Genomic DNA, 16,037 nt, shown 5'->3' with positions numbered 1-16,037 from the left:
GCTCTACTTCGGTGGCAAACGATTAGTTTTCACTCTTATAGATTAAGAGGTGTTTGTGTTTACAGATTCATTTGCTGAAGCTGGACCTCACGGAAGCAGCCAGTTCAGCCATAATTTAGCAACACAGAAAGTTTACTGTTATGTGTCTGTGCAATACCGATCGGACTCACAAACTGCAACGTGAAACACAAAACGTGGCGTCGTGACTGGGTTGCACCAGCCGACAGCTTGTGTTTTCCATCCTGGGGCACAAAGACATTTATGTCTAAGTCAGTGGTCCAATAAAAGCGATGTAGAGGCAAATCGGAGCAGAGAGAGGTCTGCCTGCTGCCACCACATCCCAGGCAGTGTGTAGGTACCAACTGCTGATTTCATTTGAAATTACTGACACAATCCATTTTTAATAAGACTAAAAACCGGAGTTTTGTGCAGCCATGGTCGTGTGAACGGCCTGTGTCATATTTTTAACTTGATACTTGTACTTGATGCACATTCTGCAGACATGTAAGTATTTTTAGATCTCACACCTTTCTATTTATCCAATAGCATTTAAAAGTGTAGATTTTCACAGCACCCTGATACATTTCTGATCTTTTAAATTGCTACACTCCTGCAAGATCGCTGAGGTCTGCGGATCAATTGCTCCTGGCTGTCCCGAGGTCCAGATTAAAGCACAGGGGAGATCCGGCCTTTGCTGTAACTGATTCGAAACTGTGGAACAAACTGCCCCTTCACACCAGGACCTCCCCAAAACTGGACACTTTTAAAACCCATCTGAAAAGACACTTTTATTCCTTGGCTTTTAAATCAGAATGAGTTTGTATTACTTTTATCTTATTTCTTACTCAAATCTTCTAATTTTATGATTCTTTTTCTTAACTCTTATCATGTCTCCCTATGTTTTTATTTCTTTTAATTATCTTAATTGTACAGCACCTTGGTCAACGTTTTCGTTTTAAATGTGCTATATAAATAAATTTGACTTTGACTTGACAGAAAAGCAGGAAACGGGTCACGCAGATGCTCAGAACAACGTCTGAGAAGCAGAGTGCTTAAACTTGTGTGTGGTTGTTAATACTGTAGCTACTGACTTGTGATATCACTGCTCTATGATATAGTGACCCAAATAACTTTGTGGCACTGTTTTCAAACAGCTGTCAAAAGCTCTTTTTAACATTTTTTTCCCATATTATCATTTTGGGGAAACATTTCTTTTCATTTGCTTGCGTTGATGTCAACCTCCACAGTGAACGGGAAAACATCGACTCCCTCTCCTCCATCCATTCCTTCTTACCAGCCCTGGAAAATGTCCTGATAATACTGGCTATGACATCATCAGTTCTTGGCTTTGATACCGAATACAATGTAGGTGTAGTTTTTTTCCCCATTTTGTGTGCTTTTGTGTTTTTTTTTTAACTTAAAGCCAATCACGACTTTTCGCAGCAAAACCACGGCCACAAATGTCACAAAGGGGCAAGAATCTTTGAAAGGGATCCAAATACCAATCGTTCGCCGCTGAACGACTAATTTAAGCACATTCAGTTGATGTCTTCAAACACTGTAACGCTGTCTGTGCTTTATGAGTTTTATCAGCCCAGTTGGAATCCATCCTCAAACAAATCACACTACTTGGCAGAAACCGCTGCCTTTAAAACTAAACAGACAAAATTTACACACATGACGTCCTGTGACACAAATAGTTGGCAAACGCCGGGGCCACTGGGAAATTTCCACTGAAATCTGCCTGATGTGTACATAAATAAGCCTGTGACACTATGGAAATACTGCGCCGGTAAACACTCATTTGTTTGTTTGTGGGCCAGATGTTGTCTGGTCTGTGTCTGCACGGTGTCCGTATGCGCCAAAAAACCGTCGTCTGTCCAAACAAGGAGTAATCAGGCTGTGCTAAAAAGTCCTTTAAAATGGTTTTCTTTCCTCTAAACCCAGCGTTTTATTAAAGCTTGAAAAAAATCCACTTTTTAAACTACCACTCACAGTTTATTTATTTACATTTAAGCTAGCAGATGATGGATGATGAGCTGTACATTCAGAGTTATGTAACGCAATGAACTCCACAACTGTTTCTTTGAAGTGTTCAGGAAGCCAATCATCATCACAAACAACTTTAGTCGAGGTCATACATGCACGCTATCAATCAAACGGTGGCGTTCGTGATCAACAGCACCCAGTCAATCTGAATTATGTCCTAAATCCGTCCGTTTACAAATGAGACATAATTTAAAACTGGATGATGTGGTTATTTATGACTCGTTGAACTAGTTTTTTTATTTCTATTTTCTATAAAAGGAGTCATATTGCAGTTGCTCACAGTTTGCTGCCGCAAAGTCCTGGAGGGTAAATTGCTCTTCCAGCAAACTCGGGTCAGGTTTTTAAAGAAGACAACTAAACATGTGTGAACAGGGTGCGAGTTTTGGGAACTTGCGATCAATATACAGGACCTGCCGCAGTTCCAACCACCAAAAACAAGTCCCTGACAGACCTTGGCAATGATTTACATAGATCTTGTTGCAAATCTCTCCCGTGACACTGACTTTTTACATCTGCATGGGAGGCAACAGAAAGGTAATTGTTGATTTTCAAACAGAGCTAACATTAGGCGGGTATTTAAAGTTGATCCGCCTCCAATATTTTGGATATAACATATCTGATCAAGACTTTTAAATAACCCAACACTGACAACCTAGGTTTCTTTGGAAAGGAGGAATTGGTGCCATATGGCCATGATAAAACACCTAGACCTTGGATTCCTTCTTTTTGTTCTCGTTAGATACTGGATCTATAGCTCTATCTATGGATAATGGCATTAATAAAATTTAAATATTACAGAAAACAGGTGAGAAAGATCCTCCAACCGTGTTATGGGTGTTGACTTTGCATAGTATGTCAACCAGAGGGCAACTTCCCTGTTGGCAACACGCGTGTTTCGAATGAAGCAAATAATTAGCTGATATAAACCAGCAGCGTAAATAGGAGGCTAGCATCACGAAGGTGTAAAAATCTACCCTGAATCAAATCTGTGCATCCATCCACTGTGGCAACACTCAGCATTCCTCACTGTCACCCAGTGAGAGTGAGCACTGCTACGTGATGCAAAGCACTGAACAAAAGGAGCCTGTGGGCATCCAGGAGATTTTCACTTATTCATCCATCAGCAGCCCATTCAGAACCTCTTGTTCACCTCAGTGAGATGTCATCTTTAACTCTCTCAAGCATTCAGAAAACCAGGAAATACGAACTCTATGCATCATTCACAAAATATGTATCTGTTGCATGAACTGCAGATTCCTACTGTAAGAGTATACAATAGTACTGCAAGATTTGGAAGAAATCTTCCAGTATTTGGGCGTGTATGTGCGTAAAAATGCTGCAACTGTGCACGCTGGAAAACCATCCGTGCAGCATTCTGAGCTGGGTATCACTTTTCTGTGATTTTACTATAATATAGAAAAGCAAAACAAAGCAGAAGAAAAGCAAAAGTTGCATTCTCCAGAGCCAAGCCTGAGGAAAAACAACTTACTTCTAAATGATTTATCTCTTCCTGTCTCCATTTAAGGTTAGACGCAAACTGCATTTACCTCAGATGCTCTTTAAGGGATATGTTCAGCCAAAAACCTTTAAATTATATGCTTCATGAAAGCAGGAGGGACACGAAGGCTAAACTGAACTGGCCAACAGTGAGCACAGACATGTCCTCGGAAAAGGTTGAAAACCGGCCAATACACATCCACGATCCCCCCCAAAAAAGTTTTAAATTGGCCCCTGTCTTTGACTGCAAGGTGGGAATGCTGAAAATTTGTCTTCCCCCCCCCCCCCCCCCAGGAAAATAGCCGCCTGTGCTCGAGACGAACACACAAATATGCGGTGTGCGAGAGGGAAAGTGTTATCAGGGGAGTATTTGTGAAGCTGATATTTAAGTATTTGTGGGTGATGAGGGTATTTTTTGCCAACGAGCACTTATGTGAGTGTGTGTGTGTGTGTGTGTGTGTGTGTGTGTGTGTGTGTGTGTGTGTGTGTGTGTGTGGAGAGAGAAAGAGGGTGTTTCAGTGACACAATTTTCCACAAAAACATCCCAGTCCTCAGATTCTGTAGGAAATTCTTTGCGTGTTTTCTCAAATGAACCTCAACCACTTCTAGACAAACACGCACACACACATGCACACGCACACACGCACACACGCACACGCACACACATACACACACAGATTGGAAAAGATAAGCAAAACAGCCACCCAGTGAGATTATGTGTAACTAAATAACTGTAACTTTCCAAACAGACCACAAATCAGCAGACTTTGTATGCTTAGGGTTTCAGTGACTATATGATGGGCTCTGGTGGGCGAGGGGCCTTCCTATGTGGGCTCTGGCTGTAGAATTAAGCCATTCCAGGCCAGAATGGCTGGCTAAGACATACGGTTGCTTCACTGCAGACTTCACTTTATATACACAAAAGTACAGAGAAACTGCAGTGATATTCATGCAGACTCTACTCCAACATTGTCACAAAGTAGTTCGAGAGGTAAATTAAATTTCCTGTTTTTGTTCTTGTTTTTCTTTACAATTAACGAGAATTAACCCCGGTGACACTCACCAAACTAGATGCTGTGCATGTGTTTCTCTATACGAGAAGCTAAACTTGCCGAGTCTTGTTCTAAACTCGGGGATTTGAAGCTTAGCTGAATGTAAGAGGCTTATGAGTAACTGTCAAAGATCACATGTGAATGAGACTGACAGTGCGCGTCTGTGGGACGGGGGTTTGCGTGTGTGTGACTGCTGTGTGGCAGTGGGTCAGCTCCTGATCTGAGGTGGGCAGTCACGTCCACGGGGAAAGCCTTCAGTCTGCAGACAAATGGCTCTCGGCCTGACGTGAAGTATGCATGTGAGCACTTAGTGTACGTATACACCTGTGTCAGTGAAGCCTCTGTAACTTAACTGTCAGTCAAATTCAGGTCTCTGCTTGGTCACGAGCAGTTTGCTTCTGTTTTTTCCCTCCAAATGTTAAATTCCTCGCACTCTGCAAACTGCCTGTGGAAGCAGATCAGAGCACTTTGGCTTTTTGAGAAACGCATTTTCTTGCGAGCGGGATGATAACAACGATACTACTCTAATCTCTATACATTAAGAAAATTTAGCTGCAGGCAGCAGATCTCAGGGTAGTATGTAGATGGGAAACAAAGGAAGTAGGTCTCCTTGCTCTGTGTAACCTAATCCTCCTATTAGCACCTCTGAAAGTCTTTAAGTTTCATGCTGTGTCTCGTTTATTTTGCATGTACAAAAACCAAAGTGTAGAAATTTGTGGTTTTTCCAGAGGTTCTGTGCAGAAGTATTTCTTGGCCCCGAGCAGGCAAACTGCTCCGCTGTTACACTGAGACTCATATTACTCCAACAAACATCTCCCTCAACTCTCAGCAAGAAGGCTGGATAAGCGTTTTCCCCCAACATGTCACATTATTGTACTAAATGTGACCAGCCAAGTTAAAGATTTTATATTTGGATAAGTCTCTAAAGCAGGGGTAGGCAACTCCAGGCCTCGAGTGCCGGTGTTCTGCAGGTTTTAGATGTCCTTGATCCAACACAGCTGATTTAAATGGCTAAATTACCTCCTCAACATGTCTTTAAGTTCTCCAGAGGCCTGGTAATGAACTTATCATTTGATTCAGGTGTGTTGACCCAGGTGAGATCAAAAACCTGCAGGACACCGGCACTTGAGGCCTGGAGTTGCCTACCCCTGCTCTAAAGTGTCCATAGGCCTGTCCCGTCTCACCTTTTTAGTGGCCTCCCCTTCCATCTCAGGGGTGCTTGGCGCCGGAGACCAGAGCATGCTGGGAGCAATGCAGACAGACAGGTTGAAGGCGTTCATCTGGTTGTCGTCGGCACTGCCCTGTATGCAGTGGAGTACCGCGATCACGTGTCGCAGCAGAAGCAGATTGTCACTGGGAAGGAGGTGGAGGAGCCTAATGGGAGTGGGGCAGGAAATGAGATCAAACACATTACGAAAAACATCCTCGGTCCCTGCTTCTTCCTTTCAGTACGGCTGCTTGTTTCTGCCCGGACGAGAATTTCCACTGTTGCTTTTTCTCCTAAGCAGAAGGAATTTTGTTTGTTGCTACTGGAAATACACACATCCCTGCTCTCTGTTTTTAGTTCTCATTCTAAACCTAAACTGTAGGTAATTAAAGGAAAAAACCAACAGCGTCTAAGGTGTTGCTCTACCACAGGCCACCAGAACAGCCATTTATTCAATCTTTCCTGTCCTGTGTTGCTGACTTATGTAAAATGCGCGTAGGATTTGCATCTTCTTGTCAGACACTGACAGCTATACGATTAGCAGGACGATCACGGCCTTAGATATTGCATGTTTTAGGATTTCAAGAGAGATCTCTTACCTCTGGACAGCTGGTATCCTCTCCTCTCCTCCTTCCATCGCTTCCATCCACTGGTCATACAGGTCCACGCACAGCATGCTGCCTGGGATATTTCGCAGGAAGTCCTGTATGCAAAACGTTTATAAGTGAAGCTGAAGAATGCCTTATACTGACAGACAGGCATTATAGACTGGAAACAACTGTCAAAGGGATTTTTGCTGCTCTCACTTTTTTATGGCTTCATCTGTGGTTGTGGTTCTTTCGATCCTAGCTTGGTGGTCGTATAATAATCACTGAACAAATCCAATTATGTTAGTGCATTTTTACTTGTGAAATTAAAGTTAGGCTACTGGCACAACAGGTAGGAGTTGTGATGATTGCTGACAGTGATATATCTTCCTCAAGGATACTTTAGCATGCAGACTGGAGCAGCCAGGGATTGAACCGGTAGACTAGTAAATGACTTCCTCTCCGTCCTGCAATTTAAAGGGCTACAGCCACCCCTTTATATCACAGGAGGCTGACAATCCTTGCACTCTATGTGGAAAAGAAGTGAAACAAAATTTAAAAAGGGAGTTGGACCATCTCTAAAAAAAAAGAAATAAATGAAGAAGAAGAAGGCCCGAGCTACTCCCTGGATGCCCGACTGTATGACAGCCGTTTGGCCTGGATCCTGAACAATGCTGCACCTTGTGTGTGTGACTGGCCGTCTGCCTGGCTATGCAGAGACAGATTATCCTGTCTGGACTAAGGTGACTTTGGACCAACATCAGTCGTGCCTGTTTTCAGTTTCAAACAAGAAAGAGAGACGGGGGAAGAGCTGTGTGTGTGTGTGGTTACCTTGAGGACAGCAGCGATGACGAACACAGACTGGTGTGTGATCTCCGCGTCCTCGCTCCCACTGTCCAGCCTGTCTCGGAGCTCCCGGCAGGCTTTTGCTCCAGCTGAACGCCTGAAGACGCCTCTGGTGTATGGCCCCTCCAGGTACAGAAATGCCAGCATGTCCTTTGGGGGAACATCGAAACAGAAGGTTACCAACTTGTTCAGTTTAATAACAATGTCATTTGATGAAACAGGAGAACTTAATGTCAGAGATTACACAAGCGGGAGCTTAGGAAACAGGCCCTAATGGCAGAAGGCATTTCATTCCACTGAGGTCTTAATTGCAAAGAATTCCTGCCAGAATTTTTATCTCGATTTCAATTTGGCACCTCCCTTTAACAGATTCTTCTGTGGACCAACAGGAGGAACGTGTCTGAATCAGTGTTTCTACAAAGAACGAAAGAAAGACGTCTCTCTTAGAGGACACCTCAGTGAGAGAGTCACTCACTCCCAATAAGAAGAATGTGTACATTAAAATATATTCTGTTTCCAGGAAAAAAAATCTGATTTAATCTAAAATGGAAAATGGGTCCGCCAATTATTTTAAGTGGTTGGTGGATGTATTAAAGTCATAGAATAGTAAGATTGCAGCAGTAGAAGTCAAATAAAATGCTCCTAAAATAATCTACTTTCTCACACCCTCAAGTCTCTCGTTCCCTAACTAAACAGTCAACCTGTGTTCCCTCAAGTCAGGGTCCTGACCCCTGTTATGTGAACTCCACTCGGCTTACCATGACAGGTTTAGGCAGGCCGTTTTCTGGAGAGCAGATGGAGCTCAAGGGCTGTCCGAACAGCCGACCGTGAGCGGCGGAGAGCAAGGTTGGGGACAGGGGCACGCCGTCCAGCTGTGTGCTCGAACCTCTCCAGAAAGGCCAATTGATCAGAGATCTCTTTCTCTTAAAAGACTTCTGCTGACCAGGCTCTGTGGGTAGGAAAATAAAAATAGAGGAAGGAGAACTTTAGTTTGAGATATAATCAAACTTTTGTTGTTGAGTAATGGATGGCGAATGCGCCCCAAGGTACGTTCAGGAAACCAAACTGTTTGATTCACATAGCTTCAAAAGTGCAGACTCAGAAACTGTTTCGTAATGTTTACTTTTGTGGGCTTGAATTTCGGGCAGAACTGCTTACGAATTGCCCATCAGCGTCAGATGCAGGAGCTTTTCATCATGCATCATGCTAACGCGCTGCTCATGGTTGAGAAATGAAAACCAATGAAAGCAGATGTGATAGACGATGGTTTACTCTGTTTACTCATGCGGGTGCGTTTAACAAAACCTCATAGCGAGCTGATATAGGTCACATCTCTGCTTTCCTGTCTCAATAAAGGCTAAAAAGAACATGTGCATGTGACTGCGTGTTCCCTTTCCTAAGTTTTTGCACAGCAGTGCAAAGGCACAATGTCTGCCTGTGTAGTTCAAGCACCAGCTCAGCATGTTTTTGCATAGCACGTGTGCACTGAAGTGCCTATAAATAAGAATGTACATTTACTTTAGCGTGTAATTAGACATCTAAAATAAACAAGCAGTTTAAAAAGCTAGTTTTAGCATGATTAACTCCCGTGGAGCGCATTAGAATTACAATTAGCTGCTAAACAGAAGAAATGTATATTTAATAATGACTTAATTTCTTTGTGTTTTGGACTGCTGATTAAATAAAATGTCACTCCGGGCTGAAATGCATTTCAAAAACCTTGATTCATATCACAAATGTTATGATAATGACTCATTCGTCACTAATTGTGGCAGCACTGCGTTTCTGAGCCACCGCCGACGTTTTTAGACGGGCAAAATGTGCAAACAGTGCATTAAATCTCTTAAAGGGCCATTGTAGTGAAATGTAATTGTAGCAGCTTTGAATTGCCAACAATCTTGAAATGATAACATTTATGTTATTAAGCGTCGGTGATTTGTATCCAAGGGTGGGACTCAACCTAACAAACAAAAGATTCTTTCGGTGGGCGGGGGACCCATCGGCCCCGAAAGGGCCCTCAGAATACACGCCATACCTCACATAGAATTCATTATTTAACAATCTGCCGTGGCGTGATGCCCAAATACACTCTGGAACAAAGTTCAACAGTAACAGATTTACTGGCCTGTTCTGGCACTTCTCAGCAGGCCTTTGCCATCAAAAAATGAAAAAACATGACCTTGGTGTAAATCAGGTGTTACATCATTACGGCTCTCGAGGCAGGGAACCGTTTTAGAGACAGTGGAATGAGGAAACAGACACAGACGACATGTCTGGGTGGGCAGTCTCTGTCATCTTACACTAATCTTCTACTGTGTTATAAAACAGGTGCTAGATGTTGTATTTCTCTTCATTGACAATGAAATTACCACAGACATGACTACACAGTGACGTCAGTGTCCTGTAATAGAAACCCCAGATTACAGGTGCTGACATGTTAGTAGTTTACTTATTTCATTTTTAGGCAAATGGAATAATCTTTCATCTTTGCATAAATGCAATAATTCTATTCGATTCTTAGTTTTTCCAAATAACCAAATCAACACTGCTGGTGTAGCTAGCTCCAGAGGATGGGCCAACCTGGCTCTGTCAGTGTTGCCAACTTAGCAACCTTGCCGCTATACTTTGCGAGTTTTCAGACCCCCTTAGTGACTTTTTTTTTTTTTTTCAAAAAAAGCGACTAACGACAAATATGGCGACTTTTGCTGGTGTTATTAGGAAGACGTATGACCACTTTTTGACGTGAAAGCACGTATCGCTCTTACTCTCAACAAGCAGCGGTGCTACCGTGGGCACCTCGCCCGTGCCGAAGCGCTCACAGGCGGCGGATAGTCCTCACGCAACACTCCCCCCCAGCTGCTGTCAGAGCAGGAGACGTTCACCCCTACGCATCCTGCAAATGAACCTCCAGTGAGCGAAGCCGCTGCTCCCGCCCTGACTGTAATGACGTCAGTTCTTCTTTTACTCTTACTTTTCGTGGATCACAAGGTTTAAAACTACTTAAAACACACACACACACACACAGACTTTTTTGTGTGTCTATGTGTGTGTGTGTGTAACTCCGCCAGAGGCTGTTTTGGGTCACAAGCCCGGATAAAGGAGGAGGGTTGGAATGACTAAAAAAACAATAATTGCTAAAAGAATTTAATTTGTAGTTCCAAATATATTCAGAATGCATTTAGGGTGTTTTTTACTCACTTTACGTCTCGTCCAGGATGCTATTTCTCTCTCCTAAAAGTTAGGTTACAATTACATAAGCATGACAAATTAGGCGATGACGTCATTTAGCGACTTTTAGGACAACCAATAACGATTTTCCTTACTGAGGAGTTGGCAACACTGGGCTCTACTGAACTGTAGGAAATGAATGCTTTGACAAGCAGACTTTAAGCCACTTCCAAGGGTGGACATGCCAGTAATATGGTTCATATTGTAATGGGAACATAGAAAATCTCTTCTTGCAGTTGAATGCACAACAATACCTGTTTTTATAGGTCTAGTACAAAATCTTTGCTCATTTTTCAAGTGCTGAGACAGCATAGATCTGTGTTGCTGTGTGCAGTGGTTCTTTATCCACGTTCAGCCTCACTCTCTGTTGCTGCCATGAGCCACCTCAAAGGCTTTTTGTCCAGTTACAGTATCTCCCCAGTAGACTGGCACAAACTGGACATGAAGCATGTTGGGGAACAACTGGAGGAGTTTTATTTGTCATACACCCGCTAGTTGTTAAACATGTACAATTTCCTGTGTGATTGTTTGAGAATAAATGGCTGAAATGAGGCTTTTGTCAGGGCTACAAGCCAGTAAACACATATTCGTTAGCTTTCTGGTTGGGCGCGAGCAATTAGGCATGTATGGTGGCGGGGCTGTTATGGAGAGATTACGTAAGACCCTGTTGTGCCTGAAGCAAAGGAATCTGAGGCAAAGCTTGCGGTTGGCAAACTGGAGCCTACTTGACTGGAAAACACACATTTTTTTTCTCCTCTGCTTCTTCCCGCCACTAAACCTCATCATGTCCTTTTTCCATCCTGGTCTCCGTACCCGCAGTTCATCCTCACTCCTGTCCACCGTCATGTTGTTTTTCTTCCTCCTAATTTATCCGTACCTCTCCGCTTTAAGGTCCAAGTTTCAGTCTTTTGGTCTGCAAATCCTTTCTCTCTCTGCCATAGTTGTCTGTTTCTTTTTCCTTCACCTCTACTGACCTTCCACACTTACTCAATAGCTGTGTCATCTCTTTCTACTTTCCATCTTCCTATTCCCACATTTATCCGGTCCTTCTGGGGTTTCTTCCTCTTTGTCTGTCCGATGTTTTTCTTATTTTGACACCGCGTCTGTTCCAACCCCTGCTGTAACCCACCGCTCCATTAAAATGCTCTTCCCACCGTCGATGACGCTTTTTTTCCCCTTCTTGTCCACCTGCTGATTCAAACTGAGGACTAACAAACACGACGGTAACCTCAAAGACGAGCACAAACATACTGAAATGTTTTATATAAGTGGAACTCGCTCTGGGAAGTACTTTCAGTTCTGTATTAATACTTCTGTATCCTCATATTTCCTCTTGTGGTTTCACAGAGAGTTAGATTTATGGATGGATTCCTCACAGTGACCAACCATGTACTCAGAAAACCTAAGCTGCCACGGTAATGACAAAAACAACAATGTTTACTTCTCTCACTTCATGAATATTCCGTGGTGCATGAAGGGCCATCATCAGAATGCTACCGTTTTAAACCCCAAACGATTAACTTTAAATACTTAATGGTGGATGTAATTTTAATACCTACTACTAATAAACACAACCAAAATACCAGACACATACTGACTATGAAATCCCTTACCTAAAAGTTGAGTCTGCCCAAGGACAGCCTTGTTGGGTTTCAGTATAAATTGGCACTGCGTGTCTGGAGGGAGACACTGGTCCAACAGAAGAACCCCTGGGCAGTCTGTGGGACTCAGCACATCCTTCCCTCCTCCTCCTCCAAGTCCTCCACAATTGCTCCCAACGTCTCGAATGTGGCTCATCTTGATGCTGAAGGGAAACTCGTGGCCTGAATGAAAGGTCAAAGTTTAGCGCTGGAGGGCCTGGTGTTTGCAGTCTGTGCACCTCACATGATGCTTTAAAAAAAAGGGGCATATACAGCATTGCATTTTGCAACACAGCGTCATAAATTCTGTGTTTGCGTGTCAGGAATTCTGTGTGGACTACAAAACAAAAGATTATGGTAACACAAAAAACCCACAAGAAAACCACGTCCTCTGAAATGTTCCCAGATGGTGAGTTTTGAACCACTGATGCATGCATAGAAGTGAGAAGTGGAGAGTTTTTTTCTAAATACTCATTGAGGAAGAGACGCTGTGTTTCTAGATGTCAGTACGTTTTGTTATTCACCACATCCTACATCATTACCCAACTGTTGAACTACTTCTTTTAAGGGTGCCTTTAAAAGGGAAATATTTTAAGGTAATCAAATTCAGCCATATCTATTGTGTGTCCCAGATGTGACTGGAGACCCATAAAAACACAAGAAAGAGACCTTGTCTCCTTGTTCCTTTTCTCCGCAGATCAGAAAGTGTGTGTCTTTGAATGAGGTGCTCAGATTTGCAGCTGGTTGTGACATCAAAACTAGATAAGCACATACCCCAGCTGGTCAGCAGATCTGCCAAAATAGGACAGTGAGCCATTGTTATTTCCTAGCTAGAGCAGCTTCTCCAAACTCAAGGGCCAAACTGTTTGTTCTACGAGCACAACGTGCCAGCAAGTGTTAACAAATTACGCAGCTAATGATATCAGAAGGCTGAGGGAGAATAGGAAATTATGGGAACCAGTAAACAAAAGACTGTGTGTCAGTTACTGCGTTTTTTATGTTTTCTTTTGTTCTCTGGTCCTTACTGACCTCAGATTGCTTTTTTTTGGCTCCATTTTTACTCTGCTTACTTCTTCCCTTCTCTGTACTGAATTTTAAAACCCATGAAATCCCAGCAGGGTCCCTCTTGTTTCTGTGCTTTTCATTTTCTGCTGTCAGACAACACCGTGCCTATGAAGTAGCACGCGCAAACCATGTTCCAAGCTTCCCCTCTGCACTGATAAAAACCTGATTTTATAAAATCATGATACACGCACGGAGGCCTACGCTGTGCAATGATTTGGCCTCATTTAGATCTAAAATGATCACTTAAAGCAGAGGTGTCCAACTCCAGGCCTCAAGCGCCGGTGTCCTGCAGGTTTTAGATCTCACCCTGGGTCAACAGACCTGAAGCAAATTAGTTCATTACCAGGCCTCTGGAGAACTTCAAGACATCTTGAGGAGGTAATTTAGCCATTTAGATCAGCTGAAAACCTGCAGGACACCGGCCCTCGAGGCCTAGAATTGGACATCCCTGACTTAGAGAGAAAGCCAGAAGCAAAATCATGGCTGCATCTGATATATGAATGGATTACTGCGCCAACTGGCTGCTGCAGTCATTCATTCACAGAGCGCTACCTAAAAAGGCCGTGGGCATCAACGGCTTAGTTGGATTTAAAAACGCCGATAAAACTGCGGGGTCTTCATGAAGGCTGAAATAAAGTTCTGTTTCATAACCAGTTCGAGGTACCTGTGAGACTTACATAAACTCATTAAAAAGGGGTATAATGTGACTGCTTTAAGCTATTTTTTATTATTTTGTTTTATACAGTGATGTCAGTAGGACTCACCGATAAGTGGATATGGAGGGTCATCCTTAATGGAGCTCACCCACAGCCGGTGGTCTTTAACGCAACCCTAAGAAGAGAAAAAGAGAATCACTTTTAATGAGACTGCAAAAAGAAACTCCTTTAGTAAAAACTGCTCTGACACCACTTCAGCCATCAGGTTTTGCACTGTTTCACAGAGCTTGTGAATCCCAGAAGGTCCATTACTGAGAGCCTCGAGAGAGTTTTGTAGCATCGCACGACAAAGTTTAATATCTAGCGATCCTGAACACAGGCCTTCGGTTACTTACTGATATGCTGAACTGCAGCAGAGCCATGCGGATGACTTCAGTGGTGCTGTCTGTGTTGCTGACCGCAAGCGTCTTGGCCTGGTGGAAACATTTTTGGGTAAACATCACGGAAATATGTAGATGTTTGTGTGATCCGTAAGTTATAGTGGTGCTAGAGATGTTATAATAGCTGTTTTTGTGCTGACAGAGGCAATGAAAACTCACGGGGGATGAAGGGAAACTTACATATGCACAGTTTCCAATATCCTTTGCGAAGATTTTCAGAGGAATGGTCTTTGGGTCGTCCTTCTCTTTTCCCTCACTTATCCGACTGAGTTTGGTGGAAAACAGGGAATGGGAAGGAGGTCAGTGTTATAGCGAGAATATTGTTTTAGAATAACACTTTTGTATAAGTTTATGAATTTGTCTGTTAATACAAAACATTCATGCTGTGGAGGCTTCAGCTTAATCATTTTATTCTTTAAAATCAAATCCTTTCTGGCCTGTAGAGGGGAATCTGATTTGCAAGGAAGAACTTTAAGCTAAACAAAGCATTAGGGCCAAAGAAAAAGAACCTCTAATCAATATGTTACCTGTTGACGAGCGCCAGCCACTTGTCCTTAGTCTCTTCAGAGCTGAAATGAAATCAGTGATGTTACAAAACACAATCAGAGGAAAAGTAACTGTCGCTCTTGCTTTGTTATGTAACTCCCGCAGTTAAAAACCAGACTTCCCCCTGGAGCCATGACTGGATTCCTCTTGATGGAAAATATAATGGGTGTGTTTGTGAATGGGTACACAGGTGTAGATGCTGCTAAGGCAGGTGCAAATATACGGCGCTGAATACATCTGTACATGCTGCATGTTTGTGCCTGTGTGTGGTTACTCGCTCTATTTTTACTGAGACAGCTTTATGACTGAAAGCTGCCTTTGTGCTTAAGCTTTTTATGGATTTTGCGGTGGGGTTCTCTACTATACTGTACATCTGCACCTCAGTACATTGCGTACTTTTCCAGAAATATTCAGGAGTAAGCGGTTAACGGGCTGGCAATGAATACTTTAGAGGAAATTGAGTTACCTCAAGCTTCTCCTGTTTGATCGAATCAAGATAATTTGAAAAAACATGGCTACATTTCACCTTCTAGGAATTCCTATTCTTGGATGTGAACAATTTGTACATACCTGAAGGTGGCTACACAGTTACAGGTGGGCCAGCCCATCACGAAGCTCCTCTCGGGGTTCGTGCTTCCTTCGCACACTTCCTCCATGCAGTTAGCCGTCCACATCTCGCAAACCCGGACCTGAGCCTTCACCTTGAAATGAGTAGGAGACCTGCAAACAAGCAAAACAGCATGCTATATTACAGTGTTTTGTGATAAATGTGATAAGTGCTCATATCTATCAACTGGTTTCAGGGATTCAAGGCATTCCACAAGGAACTTTTTGGGCATTAAGTGCGGAATCTGACTTAGTTTTCTTTAAATAACTGATGTCCATAAACCTCCTGTGGCATATGGCAATCTAAAAAAACACTTAATATAGAAGCAAAATATTAAAAGATTCAGCTATTCTCAGACGTTAAACACAGGCATGCTCAGTAGACATGTATTTATGTGCCACAGCATCTGTAATTATCGAGGGAGATGATCCGAATGCATACATTTGGCAAACAAACACATACTCTCTGCTTTATGGATATAAAGGCGCACGCACACAGACACACACACACCACTCAACTTTTAAAAATTTCCCCTCCTCCCTCTTGCTATCACTATCTTTCAAACACATACACACCAACACACATTCCTCTAACTCACCCTGGGTTCAGCCACAATG

At 42.9% G+C, this 16,037-nt stretch overlaps 1 protein-coding gene across 2 annotated transcripts in view; it reads right to left on the bottom strand.

The window, feature by feature from the left end:
* Positions 1–16,037, bottom strand: part of arhgap20 (Rho GTPase activating protein 20) — a 71,089-nt gene that overhangs the window by 3,906 nt on the left and 51,146 nt on the right. For both annotated transcript variants that reach the window (XM_080902622.1, XM_080902623.1), the window contains exons 4-13: positions 15,384–15,533; positions 14,795–14,836; positions 14,448–14,532; positions 14,223–14,300; positions 13,936–14,002; positions 12,080–12,289; positions 7,997–8,187; positions 7,224–7,388; positions 6,405–6,508; positions 5,783–5,972 (exon numbers count right to left, since the gene is read on the bottom strand). In XM_080902622.1, the coding sequence (XP_080758748.1) occupies positions 5,783–5,972; positions 6,405–6,508; positions 7,224–7,388; positions 7,997–8,187; positions 12,080–12,289; positions 13,936–14,002; positions 14,223–14,300; positions 14,448–14,532; positions 14,795–14,836; positions 15,384–15,533 (1,282 nt within the window). The remainder of the gene's footprint in view (positions 1–5,782; positions 5,973–6,404; positions 6,509–7,223; positions 7,389–7,996; positions 8,188–12,079; positions 12,290–13,935; positions 14,003–14,222; positions 14,301–14,447; positions 14,533–14,794; positions 14,837–15,383; positions 15,534–16,037) is intronic.

The sequence above is a fragment of the Rhamphochromis sp. 'chilingali' genome (genome assembly GCF_963969265.1).
Source record: "Rhamphochromis sp. 'chilingali' genome assembly, chromosome: 14".
Lineage (NCBI taxonomy): Eukaryota > Metazoa > Chordata > Actinopteri > Cichliformes > Cichlidae > Rhamphochromis > Rhamphochromis sp. 'chilingali'.
Note: the sequence above shows the minus strand (reverse complement) of the source record. Positions and strands in the feature narration are given on the sequence as shown.